Source organism: Mastomys coucha, unplaced genomic scaffold (genome assembly GCF_008632895.1).
Source record: "Mastomys coucha isolate ucsf_1 unplaced genomic scaffold, UCSF_Mcou_1 pScaffold1, whole genome shotgun sequence".
Lineage (NCBI taxonomy): Eukaryota > Metazoa > Chordata > Mammalia > Rodentia > Muridae > Mastomys > Mastomys coucha.
The window spans coordinates 74,183,852-74,211,705 of NW_022196891.1; the positions used below are offsets into that span (position 1 = coordinate 74,183,852).

Sequence of the window (27,854 nt, forward strand, 5' to 3'; positions counted from 1 at the left end):
TTTTGGAGGGGAAACTGGGAAAGGAGAAACCATATGACATGTAAATAAAGAAGGTATCTAATAAAAAAATTTATAAAAAAAATAAACAACCCAAACAAATGAGTATGTGTAATTTCAGTAATTTAATATTTGGCAAAGATGACAAATACATGTTCTAGGAAATAATGAATCTTCATGAAATGTTGCTGGGGAAACTGGATGTCCATATGCAGAAGATTGCAATTAGTACAAAAATTATCTCCAAATGGTTCACAAACTTAAATGTGAAACCTGAAACAATGAAACTAGTAGAAAAGGGAAAATGTAGATACAGGTACAGGAAAGGCCTTCCTGAATATGACTCCTTGTGTCCAAGAATTAAAACCAGCAATTGATAACTGGGAGTTCATAAAACTGAAAAGCTGCTGCACAGCTAAAGAAACAATCAAACACCCAAGGAGCTGAAGGTTTGCAGCCCCTTAGGATGAACAACAATGTGAACTAACTAGTACCCTCAGAGCTCCCAGGGACTCAACCACCAACCAAAGAGTACACATGGTGGGACTTATGGCTCCAGCTGCATATGTAGCAGAGGATGGCCTAGTAGATCATCAATGGGAGGAGAGGCCCTTGGTCATATGAAGGTTCTATGCCCCAGTGTAGGGGAATGCCAGGGCCAGGAAGTGGAGAGGGTGGGTTGGTAAGCAGGGGGAGTAGGGAGGGGGTAGGGGATTTTTGGAGGGGAAACCAGGAAAGGGGAAAACAATCAACCAGGTTAAGGGAGCCACAAAATTGAAATCTTTGCTAGCTATATATCTGACAGAGGATTAATAACTAGAATATATAAAGAAATAAAAATCAAGCTCTCCAAAAACAAATGATCCATTCAAAAGAAAAATGGACCTGAAATCTAAACAAAGAGTTCTCAAAAATAAGACAAAAAGTATCTAAGATGGGTCAAAAATGTTAAGATATTTTCCCAGTCTCTATCAATTAGGGAAATACAAATCAAAACAGTTTTGAGATTTCATGTAACCCCAATCAAAATGACAAAGAAGAACAAACCAATAGCTAACAAATGCTGCAGGGACACGAGGACAGAGAGATCCTCACCGCTGCTGGGACTGTAACACAGCCACTTTGGGGATCATTATGGGAGAGTCTTCAAAAAGCTCAAACTTAACTAACTTACCCTATGACCCATATACACCACTTCCTGGCATGTGCACAGAGGGCTCAACTGTCCACTCCACAGACACTACTCAGCCATGTTCATTTTCTGCTCTATGCATAAAAGCCCGGAAATGGAAACAGCCTATATGTCCTTCAACGGATGAACAGATAATGAAAATATGGCACATATACACTATGAAAACATAGTGAAATGCACACTAATGTAGTTAGTGATATGGATCACAAATGTATAGTTTAAAAAAGTCCTCTAAATTTACAATGAAACTATTTCCTTAAGAGATTAACACAGTTTTGCCATAATTTACATAATACTATACTAAAAACCTTAAAATTGACAGTTTACAATCAATACTTTGATTATGTCATGAAATCCCTAAACCACCACTTACAAGAATGAATGTAGGTTCATACTACAGAAAAATTAAGTTACTTGCTTTTACAATCAGTTACCTTTGCAATAATGACTTCTTTCTTCAGAATCTTCATAGCATAGTATTTTCCACTTGCCTTCTCTCGAACCAAAATCACTTTCCCAAATGTGCCTTTACCTAGTAGTTTCAAATAGTCAAAATCGTTCATTGTCTGAAAAATATAAATGAGAAAGTCATGATGAAATAGTTGACACATTTATTACCTGCTTGAATACACTTACAGCATACACTTGATACTGTTCCTACCAATTTCTAGACCAATTTCCAATGAGGAAAATAACCACACACTTCCATTGATGGTCTCTTCAGCAATCTGGGAAACCAAAAATAATTTATGTAATTTTCAGAGTTTGTAGAAATTATTTTGAACCTAGAATTTCTCTATCAGTTATACTATTAGTTAAGTGACAGGAAATTTTTTAAAAGTAAAATATTTTCAAGTTCTCAGGTTTTCTTGCTTTAAGTAGTGCTACCTCAGAAAAAGTAATAGTCAAAAACACATTCAGCTTCAAATATAACTAAAAAAAATGTTTTTGAAAAAATAGGAGAAAGGAGTAAAACTAAACCAACCAATCAACCAAACAAAAAACCTGTAAACATCCAGGTAAACTGGTCAGGAAGATAAACACAAAGATAAAACTTCTCAACAGGAACTAAGAAAGATGACATCAGTACAGAACCGACAGGCACTAGAGAGACCATAAGAGAACAACCAGCTCTATGGCAGTAAGGGACACTACGATGAAATGAGCAAATCCCCTACATCTCAAACTACAAAAGCTCACCAAAGAAGTAACAAGTAAGTTGAACAGCCCCATGTAAGAATTGAATTTATATTACATTTTTATAAAAGGAAAAGTCAACAACATTTCAAGAAAAAAGGTACCAATTCTATACAAGCTCTTCCTGAAAACTGAAATGGGAGAAATATTGTTCAAGTCACACTATGAGGCCAGGATCACTCTGATATTAAAACCAGTCAAAGATATTGCAATAAAACTACAGATAATTGCTCTTTGTGTACATACTTACAAAACTTTAAATATTTTATAAATGAATGCCTACATTAAATTTTAATATCCTTTGCCAATAATTTTGATAATTTATCCAAATGTCAAATTATAACATCTTAACATATATAGTTCAAAGGAAAAAATAAATGTCAAAAAGAGAAAATGTATACTTATTAATTCAACTAAAATTCAGGCATATAGCTGCTCATATGTAGAAAACAGTTACAGATACAGTCATTTAGGAAAATAATAGATAATTAGACATATTTAATTTCACTAACAGCTTTAAAAACTAAGATGTTAAGGACCAACCTATCAGACTCCAAAGATGGGCTCTCTTATTCCCAGTAAGTAGTAGTCTGTCTCTTTCTCACACCCACCCCATTTCTCTCCCTTTCTCCCTTCCCAACTCTCAATTTCTATCTGGCTGGTATTTTTAATTGTTTGGGATTTTTTTGTTTCTTAGGGTTTCTTTGTTTTTTTGTTTGTTTGTTAGTTTTTTGAAACAGGGTTTCACTGTATAGCCCTGGCTGTCCTGGAACTCACTCTGTGGACCAGGCAGGCCTCAAACTCAAGAAATCTGCCTGCCTCTGCCTCCCAAGTGCTGGGATTAAAGGCATGCACCACCACTACCTGGCTTTAATAGATTTTCTTTAAACTATTTTAAGTACAAAATTTCCCCCATTCCCTTTCTTCTTTCCAGTATCTCATCTCAACCTTCCCATTTTCTTTCAGATTCACAATTCTTAAATTGTCTTTGATTAAACAGTCTATAAAGCCAGCATTTAGGCCTGCAGATTAATGTTTTCTCTCTCTTAGAAACTCTCAAGAGACAGCTTTCTTTCTGTATGGAAGCTGAGGCTGCCTTGTCGGAGGAAATACTATGCACTGAGACCCTGGCAAATAAATCACATGCACAGAGAAACTGTGCAGAACCACAAAGGTAGGTACCAAACGCAACAGGAAACACCAAAGCCTGATGCATAACAGACAGTTTTCTTTGGATTTTTTTGAGGCCAGAACATGGGCAGCCGAAAATAATGATTTGAAGAGCTATGTAAGAACAGCAGAATAGCCAGGCCTGCAACAAAACCATAAGAAATAGCACATTGCTATTGTTTCTGGTACTTCTATAACAATAAATAGGTAAGAGGCTCATAATCAGGCCATAAATTGATTTTATTGTTCAACATGGTATGTGTTAGTACCCTCTTTATTTTTTATCTAAAAGCACTAAAAATGACACATCACGTACCCAAAAAGTTCTAAATGTGGTTGTCACATACAAAAACTATCTTGGACCACTCTAAACTAAATCATTGGAATCATCATAGAGCAGCCATTGGTATAAACACCTTCTACATACTCCTGTAATTTAAAATTATTTTCAATTACCACACACATCTAAAATTATATATATATATGTATATATATATATATATATACATACATACATACATACATTTATATGGGAATTATATATGGTTAAGACCTCAAGTCACAAATATATTAAAAATATTTCTATCAGATCAGCCTGTAGTAGAGACCTGTACCCTCAAGTCCTTGTGAAGCAAAGTCAGGAATTTTCTGAGTTAAAGCCAAAAAGGGTTACAGCATGGGTTCAAGGACACTCAAGACAACTTAGTGAGAACATATCTAAAATTTTGATGGGGAATAAGTAAACTGAAATACAGCTCGGTAGTAGAGGATTTACATAACAAGTGTGAGGTCCCAAGTTTAATCCTGAATATTGAAAAAAAACCATTCTATCAAGTTTTTATTTTTAAAATCAAGTTTTAGTAAATAAGTCTAAGACAATCTGTAGAAAGATGCATAGTTAGCTTTATGGAACAAAGCAGAATGCTAACTAACTATAACCACCAATACTGATTCTATATTTAGTATACATAAATACAAAATATGCCCATCAGTTTAGGACTCACAATTCTATGAGTTAGATACTATAATTATCCCCATTTTGGTAATGAGGAAGCTAAAGGATGAGTCAGAAATTCTACCCAGGCATTAACTCAGGAATCCTCACATTCTACTATTTTACAGTGTTAACCTTCTACTGATATATGAACCAAGGAAATGCTACACAATGTACACAGTGAAGTTATACATAATGAACAATTAAAAGACTTAGATATTTGAGTAAGATATTTGACTTTATCAGATGACTCAACTATTAAATAGCACATTAGTGGACATACTTCAGATGACTTTTAAATGGACAAATGCAAAAGTACTGTTCAAAGCCTACCACAAAATAAGCATAAAATAAATGCTTACTAATGACAATTAGTGATAATAATGAATTACATTCAACTTAGTGATTATAAAAAGAAAAAATATATGATTCAGTTATTATCATTTGTAACCAGTCTTTACAAAAAATACCCTTACATAATTTCACTACTGTATCTTTCTAAAGTGCGTCTCTATTCATTGTTTTTACTGATTAATGTCTATACTTATATTTAATATCCTCCCATGCACTGGATATAGTACATTAATTTACAGTGTTACTAACACACCATTTTCAATTCCTGGCTTAACAATATTTTACTGATCTTTTAAGCATATATTCAGAATTCCAGAAAATTAAACATAACAGAGCTGGTACAGCTTGCTTTTTATTTTTAATGCTGTAGTCTAAAGTTCAAAGGATGAAATTAAGAGGAACTTGATTCAAATTTATTATCACACTCAATCTTCAAGTTGTATACATATATGTAAAAGGAAATTTCTCATGTGAATAAATGGGTAAAGATAGGTTATGTTCATATTCCTCACTGAGAAAGCAATTAATAATGATTTAGCTATTCCAATCAACAACCACAAAACAGAGGACATAGCTATTTAAAGGACTGAGAGTTTGGCATGTAAAGATAGCACAGCAGTTAAGCAAACTGGCTCCTCTTCTAGAGAGTTTGTTTGATTTCCACATGGTGCTCACAACCATTGTAGCCCCAATTCTAGGGAACCCGATGCCCCTCTTCTCACATCCCAGGGTACTGCACACACTTGGTGCACTGGTAGACTTTTCAGCAAAATATCTATATTTTGCATATAAAATAATGTACAGGAAAATTAAAAATAAAAAGTCAGAAAATGTTCATAGGCATCAAGTACAAAATGATATTTTAATTAAAGAAAAAACTTCACATAGTGAATTAATTCTCAAAGTTGTGACTATATCATTTCACTAAAACCACTGACAGCATGTGGAGAACACACATCTCAAAAATTTTAACCCAGAAATGTTCCTGTCTAAAGGAAAGACAGGGACAAAAAATGGAACAGAGACTGAAGGAAGGGCTATCCAGAGACCATCCCACCCAGGGATCCATCCTATCTGCAGATACCAAACCCCCACACTATTGCTGATGTCAAGAAGTGCTTGCTGACAAGAGCCTGGTATGGCAGTTCCCTGAGAGGTTCTACCAGCACAGGACCAATACAGATGCAGATACTCACAGGCAACCATTGGATTGAGCCAGGGGACCCCAATGGAAGGGATAGAGGAAGGACTGAAGGAGCTGAAGGGAATTGCAACCCCATATACAGTATCAACTAACTGAACTACCCCAGAGTTCCCAAGGACTAAACCACCAGACAGAGTATACATGGAGGAAGCCAGGACTCCAGCTACATATGTGGCAGAGGATGGCCTTATATGACATCAATGGGGCGGGGGCTTGGTCCTGTGGAGGCACTATGCCCCAGTGTAAGAGAATGCTAGAGCAGTGAGGCTGGAGTGGGTGTGTAGGTGGAGGAGCACCCTCATAGAGGCAAAAGGGATGGGGAAAGGGCAGATAGGATGGGAGTTTGAGAAGGGGTAACCGGAGAGGATATCATTTGAAATGTAAATAAATAAAATGATTAATAAAAAGAGAAAGGATTTGAACCCAGGCAATTTAACTTGAAAGGCATTCTGATCACTATACTAACACCAAGTGGTGGAATTTGTTGGCATAGGAGCATTTACGTACTCCTTAATTAAAAATTCCAGCCAGCATTGCAAAATTAATTAATTAAACAAAACTCACAAAACATTATTGATAATACTTTGAGCATTTGTTTTATCTCCTACCTGAATATAATTTACAAAGTAAACAGCAAATATATACACATGTAAATGATGTTTTAATCTACTATCAATTATCAAGTTACAGATTGGATAGCTTCTGGCTATTCTTTCCTATATGTGAGAACTTTCAAATACTCAATCCCTTAGACTTAAATATCATATGTTACATAAGGAAATTATTTTAAAACTTTATAGTAATATAAAATATTATTTATAATTCCTATAAAATTATACATTAATCTAGAGCACTGAGGAAAAAAAGGTTATGTTTTCCTTCTTCACTGGCTCATGAGCAGCACTAACAGAAAAGGTATTATTTACAAGACTTCTCACTTTCCAGGTAGCTTTCATTAAGGTTGAAAACAGGTCAGAAACCACAGAGCCATTTTTCCTTTTTTTTTTTAAGTCCTTTTATTTGCAAGTTCGAATTACACCAATCAAGTGATCTTTGTAGTGATATACATGTATATAAATTATTTTTCACAAAGGAGAAGCAAGGAACAAGGTTTTGATTCTCTTACAATGTCTCCTTAAGGAAGTTTTGTAGTTTGGATGAAGTTTTTCTTTCTTGCTTTCTTGCTTGCTTGCTTTTTTCTTTTATTTTATTGGAAATTTCTTTATATTTCAAATGTTATCCCCTTCCAGGTTTCCCCTCTGGAAATCCCCTGCTCCTATGAGGGTGCTCCCCCACCCACTCCTACCTCCCCACTCTGGCATTCCCCTACACTGGGGCATAGAGTCTTCACAGGACCAAGGGCCTCTCCTCCCACTGATGCCCGACAAGGTCATCCTCTGCTAATGTGCGGCTGGAGCCATGGTTCGCTCCATGTGTGCTCTGTGGTTGGTGGTTTAGTCCCTGGGAGCTTTGGAGGGGGCAGGGGTCTGTTTTGTTGATATTGTTGTTCTTCCTATGGGGTCGCAAAGATTTCCAAGTTTCTAAAATGCTGTTACCATCAAGATGAAATGTTATCTACAAAGTACATCAATTACTACTCCTTCCTAAGTCCCACAAACATCTTGGGCTGAACTGCTGGTCAATTACTACATTGTAAGCAACAGGTACTTTATTTAGGTTCACAAAGTTATACATACAATATAAAAATTGGCTGATGTCTCTCTCAAACATGGCATTCAGCATATAAAGAGTGTACTTGGGAAAATAAGTCATTATTATTATCTACCTTTCTTTTATGATGGGTTGTGGATGCATCCATCTCTTCCTCTCCTATATTATCAATCTGTGAGGTTGGACTACAATTCATCCTCTCCTCTTCTTGCCTCTGCAGTCGGTCGGCTACGGCTTGGATAGCTTCTGTCCATTCTTCTCTATAAAAATGAGTTCAATTTCTCATTAACATAAGGCAATGAGTTACTTAAGGCAACGAGTTACTTTAACCCTGTTATAAGTTTTGAGAAGAATGCAAACAGTCTACTGCATAGCAACCCTCTCTGCCAGCATCCCCAATGACAATGATCTAAAAGCCTAGGGTCAGGAGTAGCACATATATGGGAATTACATTATTTTATGCTCACTTAATATTGCAATTATATGTTTGTCTATACAAACACACACATAATTTAATTGAAGCTGCTTTGGGATAATAATACTCCACCGCAAAACCATAGACTATCAACAAAAACCTTAGATGCCAGACACAGAAAAACTCCTTTTGAGCTATTGGTAGGAGAGTCCAAGAGACATCCAAACAGTATTGCTATTGTTGTAGCCTTCCAGGAGAGGAAGGTAGCGCCGTGTTGAAGACACCACACACTTAGGACACAGTATTTGGGGGAATCAATCACAATTTGACATGAAAGCCATTCCCTGGGAACTAGCTCTCAGAACTAGAAGGAGCTATGCGAGCTGCCAAGCAAGAAAGCAAGCAGTAGTCCTATCTAGTTGTAATGCCTGTGAACCACAACAGCATGCACAACAATCTATTCTGAAAGGTGAAATAGCAGCACTAATACCAGAGTGCAGCCAACAGACAACCAACTCGACAAAGGCTCAGTCAATAGGAGTAAGTTTGGACTTGGGATTGTAAACTTAACAAACTACTTGTGGCTGGTGAGGTCACGGTCCTTACAAGAAAATCTACTACTGTTACTTTCCTAAACCAGAATAACTTCTAACTGCATTCTAAATGGTCATCCTTAAAATAACAGTTAAGTGTAGCTCTCACTTATCCCTCATCAAAAACAAAACAAAACAAAACAAAAACAACAAAACAAAACAAAAAACCCTTCCATTTGCAGTAGATCGAGACTATGAATGAAAGCTGCTATTAGTCAAAATTCAGAAAACAAACCAGTGTGTGTCCAACCCCAAGTAATATATTTACATCACAACCCTTATACATAGGCTCAGGGGAAATCATGGACAAAGGAGGTAGATGACTGTAGGAGCCAGAGGACAAGGACATTTACCACTATCTTCTAAAGAGAAGTGGACACACAAAATAGAGGTGAGTATGGAGAAGGAGGAGGAGGAGGAGGAGGTTGATCTGAGAGGAGTTATGGAGGAGAGTATAAAATATTAAAATAAATAATATATAATAAATATAATTAAACTATTATCTTAAAAATATTAGATATCAGCAACCTACAGATTGGGAAAAACCTTCACTTACCCCACATCTGATAGCGGGCTAATATTCAAAATATATAAAGAACTCAAGAAACTAACCACCAAAAAAAGCAAACAACGCAATCAAAAAAATAGGGTATAGAACTAAACAGAATCCACAACACAGGAATCTCGAATGACTGAGAAGTACCTAAAGAAATGTTCAAAGTTCTTAGTAATCAGAGAAATGCAAACCAAAATGACCCTGAGATTCCACTTTATACCAATTAGAATGGCTAAGATTAGAACCTCAGGTGACAATACAAGTTTGTGAGGATGTGGAGGAAGAGGAACACTCCTGTCTAAAAAAATTGCAGGGATGGAAATGGTAAGGAGCCTGAGGAAAAGAAGGTCCAGCAACAGGCACAAAGTGGGATCCAGCTCAAGGGAAGGCCCCAAGGCCTGACACTAGTACTAAGGCTATGGAGCGCTCACAAAAAGGAACCTATCATGACCACACTCAGGAAAAGCCAACAAACAGCTGAAAGAGTCAGATGCAGATATTTGCCCCAACCAATGGACAGAAGCTGCTGACCCCTGTGGTTAAATTAGGGAAAGGCTGGAAGAAGCTGAGGAGAGCGACCTTGTAGGAGAACCAGCAGTCTCAATTAACCTGGACTGCTGAGATCTCTCAGACACTGGACCAGCATAAACCAGCTGATGATATGAGGTCCCCAACACATATCCAGCAGAGGGGCTGGGTTCAGTCAGAGAAGATGCTCCTAACCCTCAAGAGTCTGGAGGCCCCAGAGAGTGGAAAGGTATGGTGGGGTGCAGGGTCAGGGGTTGTGGAGATATCCTCATGGAGATGGAGCAGGGAGGAGGTATGGGATGTGGAACAGTCGGAAGGTGGAGCAGGAGGGGAATGAAATCTGGAGTGTAAAATAAATAAATAAATGATTAAATTAAATATGTATTAATATTTTTAAAAAGAGAAAATGAGAAAATAAAAATTCAATTAAAAGCTATTGAAACTACAATTAAATTTTATTTGTACACATCCTATTTATGGATAAAATTATTTCCCTAAAATTTGATGCCTCTTTTATTTAAGGAGGTATTTTTAATGAGTTTACCTACTAAGCCATCTCAATGATGCCTCAAACTAAAAATAATTTTAATTTTACTTTTAGTCTTGGGATATATTCTTGTTTTGCGGCACTTAACTTGGTTTCAGCATTTTGAGTACATGATTCCATTACACCCAATTATTATTTTAGTCAATGTTTTCCCATATCAATTTTTTCTATTGTAATGTTACCTTTTGCTCCATATGTTGCTCCCTTGAAGAAAAACTTTTTTTTCTCATTTACTTTTGATATTTAACAACCTTACTGGCATAGAAATTGTTTTTTGTACTTTACCCACTTGGGTTTTGTATCTTTAGACATTTTAGAAAAATTTCAGGAACTATTAATTTAAATTTTTCCCTCACTTTCTCAAATCCCTTGAGAGTTCAACGGCGTATCTGTAAGACCTCCTCGTTTAAACTTTGCCCTACATCCTGCCGCCTCAGCCTCTACTATCTGTGCTCTTCCTGCATACTTCATGCTGGATAATCTCATCTCATTGGTCTTAGGGGACACTGATTTCACTAATAAGAGGCCTAACTTATAATTAAAAGCATTACCAGCAATTGTAATTACAAAAGTTTTACCTGTTTTTTACTCTGTGTTTCTTTTTTGTAATTCCTCTCTATTGAGAATTCCCGGGCCTTAAGCACATTGATCATACATGCTTAGCACTTTTAACCACTGTAAAATAATTTTATTATCTGGACCCGCTATGTAATCCATAGCATTATTTGTCTTTGTAGTCTTAACCACATTGTCTTAAATCTCTGTACATGTATTTTAGATGATTCTTAGGCATTAAATATAAGGCACTAGACAATTTCAGACCTAGTTAGATACAATGTAACTGCTTAAGACAGTTTATTATAATTCCTTCCTGTCTTTGGGACAGGTCAAGGATCAAGCTGGCGGTGACCTACCAGCTTACTCCCAGCAGCCTGCTCTCACAGTCTTACCAGGTACAGAGCAGGCTAGCTCTCACAGTCTAGAGACTAGACTAGAGTCTAGGTACAGAGCAGGCTGCTGGGGAAGAAAAGTCTTACACAGCATGAGTTCTGCAGGTACAATAATCAGACTAAAAAGACATTCCCATGGTTGCAAAAGTGACATAACTGTCATGAGAGTACCCAACCACTGTCTGATTTTGGACCACTCCACAGGTAAAAACTCATGTCTAGTGCTATAAACATGGCCAAGGGTCTATGGCCAGGTAGTTTATGAGCTCTAAGAGAGGAAGTACAATTAACATTTTGCTAAATATACATACTATTAAACTATATTCTTAACACATCTTTATATTTTATAACACAGCCTTAATAAAGGAAGCTTCTTTTATATAGTGAATCAAAGTTAACACAGAAATTCATCTTTGGCTAAAATGTAGAGAATAAGTGACTGTGCATAGTGTGCTTATCCATAAACGGAACATTTAAATCACACCCCTTCCCTACAGTGCTCATAGAATAACAAGGAAGAGGGAACAGAAAGATTGTTAAAGAGTCACAGGTAGGGAAGGATGGGGAGAAAAAACAGTGTCTGCTGGACCTGACAGGGCTGCTGCACTCATAAACTTGCAGCAACTGTGGTTGCTTCCATAAGATAAAGCCCGTCAGCACTGCAGCATGGACTGGAAGGAGATCATGAGGTACTACTCCCACTGAGAAGCCTGGGCAATTGAAGGCTGCATGGGGGCGGGGAGTGGGAGGGAATGCATTTTCTTCAGGAGATTGGACACTGATGGGTTGCTCTTGCTACCATAGATATCCCTATACACCTATGCACATTTTGACGGTACTAATTGGATTCAATGAACTCCATTATTTTTAAATGAAGAAAATACAAGGCTGGGAAGGGTACAGGGTAGAGGGTGATCCAAAGTGGTGAGGGAAGTGGGATGGTTACAGTCAAAATACATCATATACGTTAATGAAATGCTCAAAGAACACACACATATATGTATATACACATTCTAAAGTTACAATGACTGAAACTACAAGGAATCTGAGTAAAGACACAGAATGAGAGAAATAGATATAGGGGAGATAATAAAACCATGCATACATGGCCATCTTTCACAGAATACAACTACATAAAACCACAACTACATAAGGCCAAAGGAGACTTTCTTCAACATACGGTTTTGGAAAAAAAAATGGGTGTCAATATGAAAAAGAATGAAATATGAATCATATTTAAACCACACATACATATTTCAAAATAAAGACTTAAAGCTACAAAGCTAGAAGGAAACAAAGGTGAAATCTTCATGACACCTGTCTTAGTTGTGATATTTGACTATAACACCAAAAATACAGGCCACACAATGAACACTAATTTAAAAAAACTTCTTTGAAGCAAAGAAAACAGCAGAATGAAAATGAAATTTAAGAAATAGGCCAAATGGTCTGAAAATACATATATATTTCACATATATGAAATAAATTTGAATGTATATATATATATATAATTTTGTTTTTTGTTTTTGTTTTTTAAAGAAATTCTCCCAGTTTGAAGCAAGACTGGCAATTCCAGGCTAGCTAGAACCACACCCTGACAAAATGAAACTCTGTATCTCTATGCACCCTTCCCCCACAAAGACATAAAGGAAGTTAGTTCCTAATTTTTGATAAGGAACCATTACAACTCAATAATCAAAAATCAAACAAACAAGTAATCCGATTAAAAATGAACAAAAAATTGTTCTCAGCATTTCCATACTCAGGCAAATGCAAGTCATGGACCATAGTGAGGCAACATCTCACTCCGTGCTACAAGATTAGAAAACAGATGATGGCAGGTGTTAGTGGGGCTACTGGTAGCAAGTGCTGTGAAAAGGAGTATGGCAGATCTTTGAAAAATTTTAAAACTAGCCCATGATCCAGCCATCCCATTTCTCAGCATTTACCCAAAAGAATTAAATTAGCCATTCAAAAAGGCAATTGCTTGACCACGTCCACTATAGTACTATTCTGGAGGTGGAAATAACATAAGTATCTATCAACTGATGAATGAATAAAGATCATATAACATATACACACAGTAGAATATTCTTCACTCTTAAAAAATAAAAGAACTCTGTCATTTAAGACAACATGGAAGCAACTAGAGATCACTATGCTAAGAAAGCTAGGCACAGAAAGGACCATCATGCATATGAGGAATGTAAAAGTGTTATCTTCTAAGTTTGAAAAGAACAGTGATGACCAACGGCAACAGAGACTGTAAGAGGGGAGAAATGGATGGTTAAAGAATAATTAGTAAATATGCGTACAGTTGGATGGGAGCAAAAAATTATGTTGTGCTACTGTACAGTCGGGAAACCACAGATAGCAACATACTATACATTTCTAATAATTACCTTAAATAAATGTTTGAGGAGATAGGTATAATTTATACATATATTAAAATATGACATGGTATCCACTAATATGTGTATTTTATGTTTTCAACTATAAGTCAACATAAACTAAAACAAATGCAGTAAGATATCTAAACACATTTTTACTTAAAAAGATAGTATGGGAAACTGATTCAAGTTAAAAATTTAATAAAGTTTTTCTAATTTAAACCAGTATTACTAGTATTACTATTAAGGAAAACAGAAAATATAAAGGCAGAAAAGAAAATGAAAATCTAAAAGCCTACACACACACACGCACACACACGCACACACACACACACACACACATGCATGCACATGCACACATAGGCATACACATGAACAAGTATGTACATGTACACACCCACATATTCATAATTTAATGACTGTGAAGGGGCAACGAGTCAGTAAGATCTGAGACATTAGACTCACAACTTTTAAAAAATGTCCCAATCTTAAATTATCCATTGAAATGAAGTAGCACACACAGGAAGAATCCATCTAGTATACACACACACACACACACACACACACACACACACACACACACACAAAATTCAGAGTGGGGCCAGAACACTAGAGAGGATCTGAACTCGGAGACACCTCGAAGTCCTTACTGACACTAGATGGGCGCTCTATGAAGTTTCCAGACAGCCCGTTCCTCATGACCGTAGAAACACACACTCCCAACAGTAAACTCAATGGCCAATTTCCATTTGCTTAAAAATAAAGGAGAGAAAAGTGATTCTTCAGATGAGTGGACAGATAGTGAAGGACTTTAGAGGCTCAAGAGCTGACGCACACTCACATCTCACACTCATCTCAGCCCTCAGGGAGTCAAGGCAGAAGGACTGACACTAGAGTGACACAGTAAGTTTCAGGCCAACCTGGACTGCAGAGCAAGAAACTGTCTAAGCCCTTCCATCCCAAATTAAAAAGATATGGCTTATATCCCACTCTGGGAGCAAAAATGAACAAACTCAATCAAGCTTGAGTAAATGTTAAAAATCCATTTATAATAACATCTTTCAAAGAAATGCAATGACAGGGAGCACTGCAATTAATCTATCATCTCGTAATCACCTTGTCATCACACCCTGGACTGTGAGCTCAAGATTTTAAAAGAAAAAAAATAAAACAAAACAAGATATGGTCCTTGCTGTCAAGAAGTTTACAAAAAGCAAACAAAAGTAATAGAAATGATACACTTGTTTTAAAAACTGGGGAGGGTCTGGAGGGATTGCTCAATGGTGAAGGGCACTGGCTGTTCTTCCAGAAAACTCAGGTTTGATTCTTAGCACTCACAGGGGAACTAACAACCTTCTGTCTATAACTCCAGTTCCAAGAAATCTGAAATTTTCTTCAGGTCTCTATGGGTAGTATACAACATGATACATGGAGATGCATGCTGGCAAAACACACATACACATAAAATGAAAAGAAAAAGGAATAAAGCTATGTAAATATGTAGCCAGAGGACCTACCTAGCCTACCAAAATCAGGGTAAGTACTGGGGGGAAATTGCTGCTTGACACTAAGACTCAAAGACACAAGAGCTATTATGACCACAGCTCTATGTTGAGGTCTCTGTTGTGAATGAAGAACTCAGTGTGCCGAGAGCCTAGGGTAGAAGAATGGGAGTTAGCACGAGAAGGGTGTCTTCAGAAGCCTGCGTACACTTCAAAACAAACAATACTGCAAGTATAGAAAATAAAATATTATTAGTGCCACAGTGGTACTTTTCTTTTCTATATTCCTAAAATCATATCACAACTTATTGATCAAAAGTATTATTAAAATAATATTTTAGGATAAAAGAAGCTAGGGCCAGGTCTGCAGCTCAAGGATGGAGCACTCGTCTAGCATGTAAAGGCCCCACAGCATACTTAAAACAACAACAACAACAACTAAATTTTTGTCTTTGATCATTTTATTAGGACTTTAAAAAATTATTTTGTTTTCATTAAAGTCTTAGAGAAGCATGGTATAAGTATTTCATTTAGAAAAGAAGGCTGTTAATATTCTACTAAGTTGTTGATTATGATAAAATATAATAACATTCTGTAGGAAAATAATCTTCTGATTGAGTTTGCTAGACCTAACTCATTAACAGGCCACCAGATAAAAGAATATTAAGATAGAAGTAAAAAGTGGCAAAATAGGTATAGGTACAAAACAGTCAATCAAGACTAAGATACAGCCCCATGGATGTCACAGAGGTGACCAGTGTCATAATGTTGCTGTTCGCCAGTCACAGGAGATTGATTTGTTACACCAATCAATCCAATTATTTACTAATATTCTGAAGTTGAGACAAAAATCTCAGAATCCTTCCCATTTGGCCATCGGAAACTAGCATGCATACAGGCAGTTATACTAGAAACATTTTACTACCACATTTCATCCTGAATTTTAAACATAAGCACAATATACTTTGTATATAAAATGTGTTCAATTTTTAAAAAAATATATTTATGTACCGTTTTCTCAGAAGACCTTTATTTTAAAGTAGTCCAAGGGTGATTTATCATTTCCCAGCACTAGTTAAACACGCAAGACAACAGAAACAGAACAATAAAGGGTAACACATTGCAAATACATTTATATCTAATTACAAACAACGAATCCAGATACAAATACTTTATATACAAATGTTTATACTTTTTTAAGATAATAAGAATGAACAAATCTCTTACCTCTCTTCTGGTGTATCTACATGAAATGTTCTCTCTATAACAGTGGTCCACTGAAGACATCTGATAATAAATGTATTTGGCTTTGGTCGTTCTGTTTTCATTAACTGACATTCTATAAATAAAATTAAGTATCTCTTTAAATACACAAGTACTTAAACCATTAAATAAATAATTGACAACTACACAGTGTTATTCTAAACAAAATACACAGCAGCTTACAGCTTTCCACTAATAGGTTCAAGGTTATTCCGAACCTGACCCTAGTATTTCTTGGGAGCCCATCTTCAGTCTAACTGGTTCAACTTGCTAAACCAGACTCTTCAATTTTTCCCAAACAAGTCTTGTTCTTTCTTGTATCTTTAACTTTTGCTTCTCCAGCTTCTACTATCTGAAACACCTATTTATTTTAACCCTTTCCATTTTAAAATGCCAATTGTCATAGCAATACCAATCCTTTAAAGTCTAGATCAAATCATAATCATTCCATAAATGCTTTGTTTACTTTTGGGCACATCTCCATGTCTATAGTTTCATTTATTTATTAAGATGCTCCTTCTTTTTCACTTGACATTGTATTAAAGTATCAGAAATTTTAAAAGGGTAGCTTTTCTCACTGTGCAGTCTTCTTGAACAATAAACTGCTTGTGATTCTCAGTGTACACAGTCACTAGAGTCAGTCAGCCAGGACCTGATTAGATTCTGTTAGGGAACAGCTAGGAAGAGATGTCAAAGCATGGTCTAATTCTGATGGCATGAATTAGAGTTCCATGCCTCTCTCACGGGGAAGGAACAGCTAGGAAGAGATGTCAAAGCATGGTCTAGTTCTGATGGCATGAATTAGCATTCCATGCCTCTCTCACAGGGGAAGGAACAGCTAGGAAGAGATGTCAAAGCATGGTCTAATTCTGATGGCATGAATTAGAGTTCCATGCCTCTCTCACGGGGAAGGAAGCAGAAACCACTGGTAAACAGAAATAAACAGAGTAAGACGTGGGGTGTCCTCCCTTAGTAAGAGCCTGGAACTCTCATGAGCTAAAATTCAATTACGGGCTTGATAGGACAGTGATTCCTTCAGGTGATGGGTCAGAGGTAAAGAAACGTGCCATTGTGTTGCTCTATATGACTAGAAGGGCAGTGACAAAGGACCATCATGAAAGGGAACAAATTGTTAAAAGAAAGAACAAAACAAAGCAAAAAAACCAAAAAGCTGAGTTCCCCTAGGGAGACAACACACAAGAAGCAAACACAGAGCAGGGAGTCTTTATTTTGGCTTCAACCCCAGGGCAGTTGTACAGAGCAGCGAACGTCAACACTGATGAGCAGAAAGGTATGTGCAACAAGGGCTCCAATCAAATGAGGAAGTGCTGACCAGATCTCTTAACGGAGAATCACCCTAGAGAGTCTAAGAGCTCCAAGCTCCAAGTCAGCAGGTAGGGAGAACTCCAGAGCCACCTATCTAGAAAGTACAAAACCAGGCATGTGCCTGTACACTACCCAGAGTTAGAGCAGATTTCAACGGTAACACCACATTCATAAAGCATTCACTAGCTAGATAACTGGCCACCCCTGAAGCACATGAACCAGGAAGCAGGTAGTATCTCCATAAGAGGACTGTCTGCCTAGCCCACAGACTGCAGAGCTCCAAGTGCATGAACAAGCAGGGATGCGAGCGAAGTGAAGATGGGTCTGACAGACATCAGATACTTGTCCAGTATCAGCAACAGGACGAACAAGAGAAAAAGACAAAGGTCTTCAAGTTCAACAAACACTCCCGATAGATGCACCTGGCTCACTACACAGAGAAAAGATCCATCCGATTCTTCACCTTTTCTTTTAATCTTTGTATACTGCTTTTCCTTTTTACTAAACTTTTAATAATGTCTTTAGTGGATTTTATATCATGCTATTTGTTATTCCTTTTTACATGTTAATCCAATTTTTATGTATTCACTGGTGGTCACTCTTTTTACCTTCTTATCTTTTCTTTTGTTCCCTCATGATTCTTCAAATACCCATTTAATACTATTTTAATGCATTAGATTAACAAACACATTTTTAATTTTTCTTTATTTCCTATCCTTCATTTATCTAATCTTGTTTATGAAAATGTCATCACTCATTACTCTTTCCTTCTTTTTCCACTTTAATCTCTCCTCATTTCTACCCCTTCATAACGTTTTTTTCAATCCCCTGTGAATTTATTTAACCTTGCTTTTCCTGTCTCTGTGCACCCTGCGCCTGACTGGTAGCTTCAGTGAGCATAGTCCCAATCTGTCCACTTCTTAGAATGCTTGGTCCTCGGTTGGAAAGACTTAGAAGGTACGGCCTTGTTAGAAACAGTGTGCTACTAGAGCTGGTCTTTGGTCTCAAAAGCTTGTAGCATTTCCAGTATCTATCTCTTTTTGCTCTTTTGAGGGGGGGCCTCCTTGCCCCCCCAAAAGACAACAGAAAGCCATACCAAGAGACAAGCAAATTACAGCACAAAGATACAAGAAATATGAAAAACCTTAAGGTATCAAGATTCCTCAACACAATTAGAAACATATCAACTATCAAACTATATTAAAATATAAAAATATGAAATGAAACTTTTAAAAGATTATCAGTAAAAATAAAGACATGAAAGAGGATTAAAAACAAGCAGACAAATCAAATTTTGAAACCAGAAAGTAAAGTCAGCAACACAGGAAGAAAAACAAAAAAACAAAAACAAAAACAAAAACAAAAAGAACAGGAAAATGGAGGGAAAATAATCAGCAATACTGGTTTTAAAAACATTCAACAAGGAAACTGATATAGGAGAGGGTAACTGAAAATGAAACTTTTAATAGGAACAAAAAAGGGAAGGAAGGAAGAAAGAAAGGAAGGAAGGAAGGAAAAAAGAAAGAGGGAGTGAGTAAGCATGGCAGAAGGCACCATCAATAACAGACCTGACCAAGCAGAAGACGGGGTAAGACAGTCAACAAAGAACTACAACTAAATATCACTAAGGAAAGTAAGCAAATGGACACAGCACAACATCCGAGAGTTATGAGAAGTAAGCAAGGGGGCAAGTCTAACAACAAGAAAGGTCTGACATAAACATTAAAAGAATTAAAAATGTTTCACAAATCTATACATACAGACAGATATCCAAATACAAGAAATGTTTTAAACTCCAGACAGACTTGGGGATCTCTTCAGAACACAGTAAAGTCAAAATGAAAAAAAGATGCTAATTCAAGGAAACAATATTAAAAGCTGTATGGGAAAAACCTCCAACTCACAAAGGCAAACATGTTATGCTTTAGAATAATATCAGATCTCTTATTAGTATCCTTAAAATTTAAGAACCATGGACTGTTGCTACATTCAGCAAAGTTAGCTGTGAAAATGGACAAAGAGACGTTTTAAGACAAGCACAAATGAAAGCAGCTCATGGTCACTATGCCAGCACTACTGGAGATTTTCACACAAGCACAGAACACAACACAGGAAGTAAGGTCATCTCAATCTTAAGAGCATAGAAAAGAGCACATTTCACAACAAAAAAGAACTCGTCATCATGTTCAGTGCAGGAAATGAACACATCCCAATACTAACAAGGGAGCGAAAAGGTTAAAGAACAGCAATCCAACTAGCCAGGAAAACAACTGACAATATTATCACAATCAATAAACATCTCAATATTAATTTAAAATATAAATAATCTCAAACTCACCAATGAAGAGACACAGTTCGGTAGACAGGACTGAAAAACTAAATCTAACTATCTGTTGTTTCCAAGAAATATATTTCACTGGTAAAGGGACCCAAAGACTGAGTCAAAGGGTAAAAAAAACAATCTACCAACCAGATAGAAACCAAAATCAAGCTGGCACAGCTACTGTGATAGCTAGATGAAGTATACTTAAGGGTAAAAATAGTCAAAAGGCATAAAGTGAGAGCCACTACATATTAAATAAGAAATTCATCAAGAAGATAAAATAATTATAAATATAAATGCATTAAATGTTAGGCCTCCTAAATTCATGAAAAGCTCACAGACATAAAAGGTCACATAGGTCCTGAAATAACAATAATGCATGATCTCCACGTCCTAACCTGTACATGAGTCATCCTAACTAAACCAATCCACCCTAAATCAAAGAAGCATTGCCAAGCAGAGCTCTGTAAGTTACAATCTTATGCCACAAAATACTAACTTTTCAGATTATTTTTGTGGCCGGCATTGTGTATGCATGGCATATGTGACACATGCATTAGACTGTGCCTCTGTGATCTGGGAAGGACAGAGATGGTCACTGGGCGAACTCCTTAGAACTGCCCATCTTACTCTCCCGAGACAGGGAGGGAGCATCCACTTTCAAATTTCTGTTAAACTGACTTACATTAAGTAGTTACACTAGTTAAGCTCTCCAGAGTAATCAACTACAAGCTGAATTTCAAACACTCTGCTTACTGTACACCACTCTGATCCACAGATGACAAAGTTTGTACGAAATTCTAATTTTTCTGCAAACTTGAAAGCCAATTAAGATGTATATGTATATTATTTCCAAAAGGAATTACAAGAAATCATCTGTTCAGGTTTTATTAAAAAGTTTAAAATTGTATTTCAACCTTTTTCATCTTCAAATACTACTTTTATCCTTTTAAGAATATTCTACTAAGGCTTGGCATGGTGACACATATCTTTAAGTCTATTACTCAAGAACCAGTGGCAGTTGGGTCTCCATGAGTTTGAGGCTAGCCTGGTCTACATAAGGAGCTGCCGGATACCCAGGGCTATATATTGACAGCATCTCCCTCCACTAAATAAAGAAATGATGTCGAATTACAACTCCATCTTAAAGGTATTCATGTAAAGTCTGTGACCAACTAGCAATTCCAGCACAGCCATTAAATGACCATTATGTGGCAAACGCTGCACTCTGGTTTCTAAATGTTTCCACCTTAAAGCAAAGACATAAACAGTGTAATTATCCTCCACTTTGCAAATGAGCAATTGTTCAAAATGCACAGCTTGTGTGAAACTGTTTGAAGACATACCTTAAGAGTATCTGAATCCAAATCCCAAGCTCTTCTGAAAAGAATAATTGCTAGAAAAATTGTCTATGAAAAGTGAGTAATCTGTGAAAACACGGAGACTAGACCTAGTCCATTTTGTTGCCCTTCCTACTCCTTCTCTGAGGTGGTTTCTTTCCACCTACCATACTTTTTCATCACAATGAAAAGAACTTTTACCTGCTAACCTCACTATGGGAGAGAAGAGGGTTGATATCTTTGTTCCTGGCTCAAACACTGCACAGGTGAGAATAGAGAAGGAAGATTCCCTTGCAGAATCCTGGTCGACGGTACTGATTGTTTCTCAGTTTACCTTCAGCCAAGGAGAAAGACATCAACCTTTCTGGATTCTTCTCATGGCTGGGATTCACGCTGTACATTAACAATTATGTTACATAATAAACATGTTTACTTACTTATGATGAATAACATTGCATAATAAACATGTTTACTTACTAATAATGAATAACTGATTCCCAAAATGGCCTACACCCAGCACCACATTTCTAGTTACTGTTCCTGAGCCAAAAACACATTACACAAAAGCAACATATATTTTTCCATGTAAAGAAATAGAAAATAAAACAAATTCTCATTCTTTATTGCCCCACAAAGTCAATAATTAGAAGCCTATGATCAGGATACTAATATAATTTTTCTATTCTGCTAGATGTTCTTCACTTTTATAATCTGTATTTCAAAATCTGACATTTTAGAATACTACTTTGGTAACTTCATGGGATACTATTTGTAGCTTTGAATCATGAACCTCTCCAAATATTTTTTCTTTAATGTATATGGTTACCAAGGGGATCACTATTTCCATGGGGAAGCATATTTTGAGAGTCAGCATTTTCACCACTAATATTTTCATGCTATCTATCCACCATATCCTGCCTTTCCTGAAATAAATACATGTATTAGGTGTTCTACAGTAACCTTTCTTTGCACACATGAAATTGCTAATAAAAATAAACTGTATTTACTTTGAAATAATAATTCAAACACAAAAGTAAAGTGCAACCCTTTACTGAAAGAATTTTAGTACAGTTTCAAGCATTTAGTAGACACAAAACAAGGAATTGGGAACAATATTTATTTATTTATTTATTTATTTATTTATTTATTTATTTATTCCAATATACTAGCCATGGACTTTAAAATGTGGTTATATATCTAACAAGTAATCTACAATGATTTTAAGTATAAAGTTTGATGATATTTATAACAAAATGCAACTTAGTACCTTAAATACTTTTTATGTTTAATATCTTTTTTATCCTTACAGTAAGGTCTCATGTACCCCAGGCTGGCCTCAAACATAGTTTTTAGCTGAAAATGACCTTAAACGTCTGACCATCTTGCCTCTCTACCTCTTGAGTGTTGAGAATACAGCCCTGTACTTTCATAATCAGTTTTATAAGGTTTTGTGCTGAACCTCGGGCTTTGTGAATTCTAGGGAAGAAGCTGACCAAATCACGTATTTTTAAAATTTATAACAGATTTTATTCAGCTGTCAGTCTATGGCAATTTTGTTTATTCCTTTGTCAAAATAAAATTATCTATAACAATAAAAATTATTGATGGGGAAATGACAAAATTTTGTAAAGTAACAAAAACATGAAATGATTATAAGGTAAAGAATTAAGTCTGCAAATAATATAGACTATAATGAAGTTCAAAATGATTGAAATATTGCTTTAAATATGTTATATGCATATTTTATGTTGTAAGAATAGCCTATAGAAAGAGAAACTATCAGTATGCGTTTTGAAAGCAGTAACTGTTGCTAGTTAGATGATTCAATTACCAAGAACTATTTTGGCATGTTTCAAAAGCACTGCCATTTTAAAACATACAAAATATCTAAAAATGCAACTATGGTAATAGATTCTGAGTGCATGGAATTGGGTTGGGGTGAGAGAAAAAGACAATGACAAATTGGTCCGAAAGGACACTGAGACTTCATGGTTGGAAGACTATTGTGCTGACAATTAGTGACAGAGGAAGCAGAGCACAAAACAAATGAATGAAAAAGGCTGAACTTGCAGTGAAAGGCCTTATTATAGTGCAGAAACATTGTTATAATAAAGGGGCAATGTACTCTCCTCTACGGAACTTCCAAACAGCACCCCAATCTCTTTTCTCTTCCCCTGCATTGCATTTTCCCATTAGCATCTGCTTGATTATGTATTATTTCCAACCCAAAACAATTCCTCTATATTATTTCTAAATCCTGAGGTTGAAAGGCCCCTCCTTCCACTCTGGCCTTAGGCCTCATTTAACATTACTAGAAATATAACAAGTGCTTTCAAATAAAGACAGATGTGGGACCGGGGGACACTAAGGCAGTGTTTTAGCACTAATAGTTCATCCAGGAGAAGCAACAAACATACAAAACTCAAATACAATTTGCAAAATGTTGAACTATATAATTTATCAAAAATGATATTTCCTCTAAAACTTAGTGTATGTGCTGTGGCTGCTGTTGTAATTTGAAGATCAATGCTGACGCTTTATTAACTAGTAACTTCTCAGCACCAATACTCATTCCTCAGATGGAAGTATTCCCCAACTCTGAAATGTATCTTTATATTAGATGAGAATGGCACGAGTTGATCAATAACACTGGCAAACTAGTTAAGAGGATTGTAAGCATTTCTCTCCTGAACTCCCCACTGGAAAAACTGTCACCCTGAAGCCCCAAGCAGTAGACAGGCTGAAGCAAGGAGGTAGACTAGAACAAGCACTGGACTTAAAGCTTCTGCTTTATTCTACATGTGTCAAAGTTCTGATGCAGGACAATTACATGATCTGCTCAAGTTAAGCAATATTTTTTATAAAATAATCAATAGACCTGATTATTATATTGCCATTTACCCTTATATATCCTAAACAGGTTCACTATAGTAGAAATATACTTTGAGAATATGTATGTGTGAATGTACCATGTATCAGATCTGAAAGATCATATTTTTCTGTGGGTATTGACTACTCTTTACCTGGAGAATCTTAACTCAATATATAATCAAGATGAATTCAAGCTAAGCATTAGACCAGTTACTTGCTCTGACACTCTAAGAAAATTTTAATCTCTACAGGTCTGTTTTATTATCTAGTTTTTGAAAAGGGGGAGAATAATATTTAAGTTATGTTTCTCATGGTGAATATCATTATAAAAAGTAAACCAACTCATACATAGTAGGTTTTTACATGTCAGTTCCTTCCTTATGCCCATCAATCTCCCAGGTCCCGATTATTAAATTTTAAAATGGGATTAAAGCACCAATTACAATGGGCATCTAATCATGATTCTAATTATTATTTTTAAAACCACACACAATCCTCTATCTAGGAACTAAAATTTTAAGTTGCAAAGTAATTTACAGAAAAAAATAGTCAAAGACTATAAATCATATAAAAGTATGTATGTTCAACCAAACATTTTCTATAGATTTTATCAGATCATAACTGGTTAGAGTTGGAGAGTAACAAGCAGAGTTGTTTCTGCCTTTCAAATATGAGAAGGCATCACAGAAGACAATGCAAGGCTTAGTGATAAGACAACAACACAGGGGTCCTTAGCTATGCATCACAGTTGACTTGCTATCTGGTGGTTTATACACCTGTTTATATGATGACCAACGTCCATCCTCTCTCTATCCACATTACGGCACAACCCTACAGAAAAGGATTTGTTCTGTTTTATTAATGAAACATTTCAAGAGATACATATCTGTTCTAAGCTAAAAACTATACTTAAAAACAATTTTTACTTTAAAAGCACTACCCTTATGGTGGGATTTGAAATGCAACATTTATCTGTGTCAGTAAAATTATTTTATAAGTTACTAAATGAGACAATAAACAGCAATGAGACTACAGAAACAAGCAAACAAACAAACAAAATGCACCAGATAAACTAATGGAATTCCTAGGACCTAATTCTGACTTTGGGAAAACAAATATATGGGATGATTGAAGCAGTCCTTTAACTATTTTCAAGTGGCACATTTCTTTCTTTCAGGCATTCCTCTGTGAGGCTAATTTTAAATCTACTTGATACAGTCTACAGTAACCTGAGAAGAGGGAACCCCAATTGAGAAAATGCGCCCATAAGGCTGGTCTGTACGCAAGCATATAAGGCATTTTCTTAATTAACGGTTGATGTGGGAGGCCCCAGCCCATTGTGAGTAGTGCCACTCCTAAGCACATAGTCCTGGCTTCTAGAAGAAAGCAGGCTGAGCAAGCAATGAGGAGCAAGCCAGTAGGCAGCATTCTTTGATGGCATCTGCATCAGCTCCTGTGTTGATTCCAGCTCTGACTGAGTTCCTGCCTCACTGCTTCTGACAAGCTGTTACGTGTAACTGTGAGTGAAATAATCCCTTTCTTCCCCAAGTTGCTTTTGGTCATGATGCTTCAACACAGCAATAACCCTAACTAAGACACCCTTTCCTCCAACAGATTTCATTCTATACGGAGACAGGAAAGGACATACCACTGAGCTCTGATTCATTCCTGAGACTTTCATACCTATTTATTCAAAAGGGAAGATATACAGCCTGAGTTTCTGAGAATTTTTTAAATTAGAATAGTATTTTTACCTAGAATCCAGCCTGTCTTTTAAAATGTTACTATTTCTCTAAAGAATCTCAATCTCCAGAGAGGTTTTTCTCAATAGTCTAGATTCTAATGAATCTCTCCTTCCAAAAAATTCGTATTTCATTGTAAAACTTACTCCAGAATTTAATCGTGAAACATGTCTGGTACCAATTCCAAGTGTCACAGAATATTTTTGCTACTACATTACAAATTCTTCAGATCAACTATTATCTATGGAGTAATAAACACAGAATTTGGAGTTTGCATTGCTACTCATATATTTAATTCTAGCTCTAACAACTACCAAGAAGCATATCACACAATTTTCTGAGCCTTTTTAAAATAGGAAGCACAATATTTACCGCACAGTATTCCTGTAACAAGTAGATGAGATAACATTATCTGAAAGGGTATGGCACATACTAACAACTTTTTAAAGATTGGTTTCTTTCATTTTGAATTCTTTGAGTAGTAGGTACAATGTTGAGAATATAACACTCCTAATAAAAACTTTCTAAATATTCACTAGAGCTTAAGGTTTATAGCTAATCTTGGTTTTCAACTTGACTACATTTGGAGTCAACTAAAACTGAAGCAGCTGGGCACACACATCGGGGATTTATCTTGATTGGATCATCCATTCCTAAATCTGGGTCACAACTTTTCGTGACTGCCCACAGAAAAGGCCACAGGAAGAGGAGTGCCTGCTTGCCTTCACTCTCACTAGCATGTTCATCTTTCCTGTTGCTGAGGCATTCCATCTCTGGCTATTAGAAACTACTTCGAGATTTCAACATAGACTGAAGACCCAGCAACTCTCTAGGACTTCTCTGGGACTCCTGCAACAGACTGGGGATGCGGAGACATCCAGTCTCATGTACTGAACAACTGCCAGATTTCTCGGTATCTATGTGAGCCAGTCACTGTGGGAATGACCTGGATTAAAGCTTGAAAGCCGCTCTAGTATATATCACATATATGTATGTTCAATCTGTCAGTTCTGCTCCTATAAAAACTAACTACGCATGATAAACTTGACTTTATATATAAGTCAACTATGTTATCACACAGGACAGGTAGTTTCAAAAACAGAGTGTTATGCCAGGTTGCTATCTAGGAACACAAGAAGAGAAAACAAGGAAAAGTTAAGTTAAACTTAGGGTAGTCACCACAAAGTCCCAGGTGCCAGGGAAGCAGGAGGCTCCCAAAATCCAACTGGGATGGCATTAGCTGAAATGCCCAACAAAGGGGAGAGAGAACCTGTAGAGACTATATCCAGAGGTTAGGCACAGCCCCTGGATGAGGGATGGGGCCACCTATCCATCTCAAAAATATTAACCCAGAATTACTCCTATCTAAAGAAAATACAGGGACAAAGAGTGGAGCAGAGACTGAAAGAAAGGTCATCCAGAGACTGCCCGAGCTGGGGATCCATCCCATAAGCAGACACTATTGCTGATGCCAAGAAGTGCTTGCTGACAGGAGCCTGATAGAACTGTCCCATGAGAGGCTCTGCCACAGTCTGACCAATACAGATGTGGATGCTTGCAGCCACCATCGGACTGAGCACAGGGACCCCAATGGAGAAATTAGGGGAAGGACTGAAGGAGATTAAGGGGTTTGCAGCCCCATAGGAAGAACAACAATATCAACCAACCAGATGGCCCCAGAGCTCCCAGGGACCAAATCACCAACCAAATAATACAAAATGGAGGGAGC

General features: G+C 36.6%; 1 protein-coding gene across 5 annotated transcripts in view; it reads right to left on the reverse strand.

The window, feature by feature from the left end:
• Positions 1–27,854, reverse strand: part of Akt3 (AKT serine/threonine kinase 3) — a 238,624-nt gene that overhangs the window by 72,449 nt on the left and 138,321 nt on the right. For all 5 annotated transcript variants that reach the window (XR_004123675.1, XM_031390820.1, XM_031390809.1 and 2 more), the window contains exons 5-7: positions 16,488–16,599; positions 7,895–8,039; positions 1,624–1,755 (exon numbers count right to left, since the gene is read on the reverse strand). Coding sequence is in view for 4 of the 5 variants with exons in the window: in XM_031390809.1 (XP_031246669.1) it covers positions 1,624–1,755; positions 7,895–8,039; positions 16,488–16,599 (389 nt within the window). In the remaining variant the exon portion in view is untranslated. The remainder of the gene's footprint in view (positions 1–1,623; positions 1,756–7,894; positions 8,040–16,487; positions 16,600–27,854) is intronic.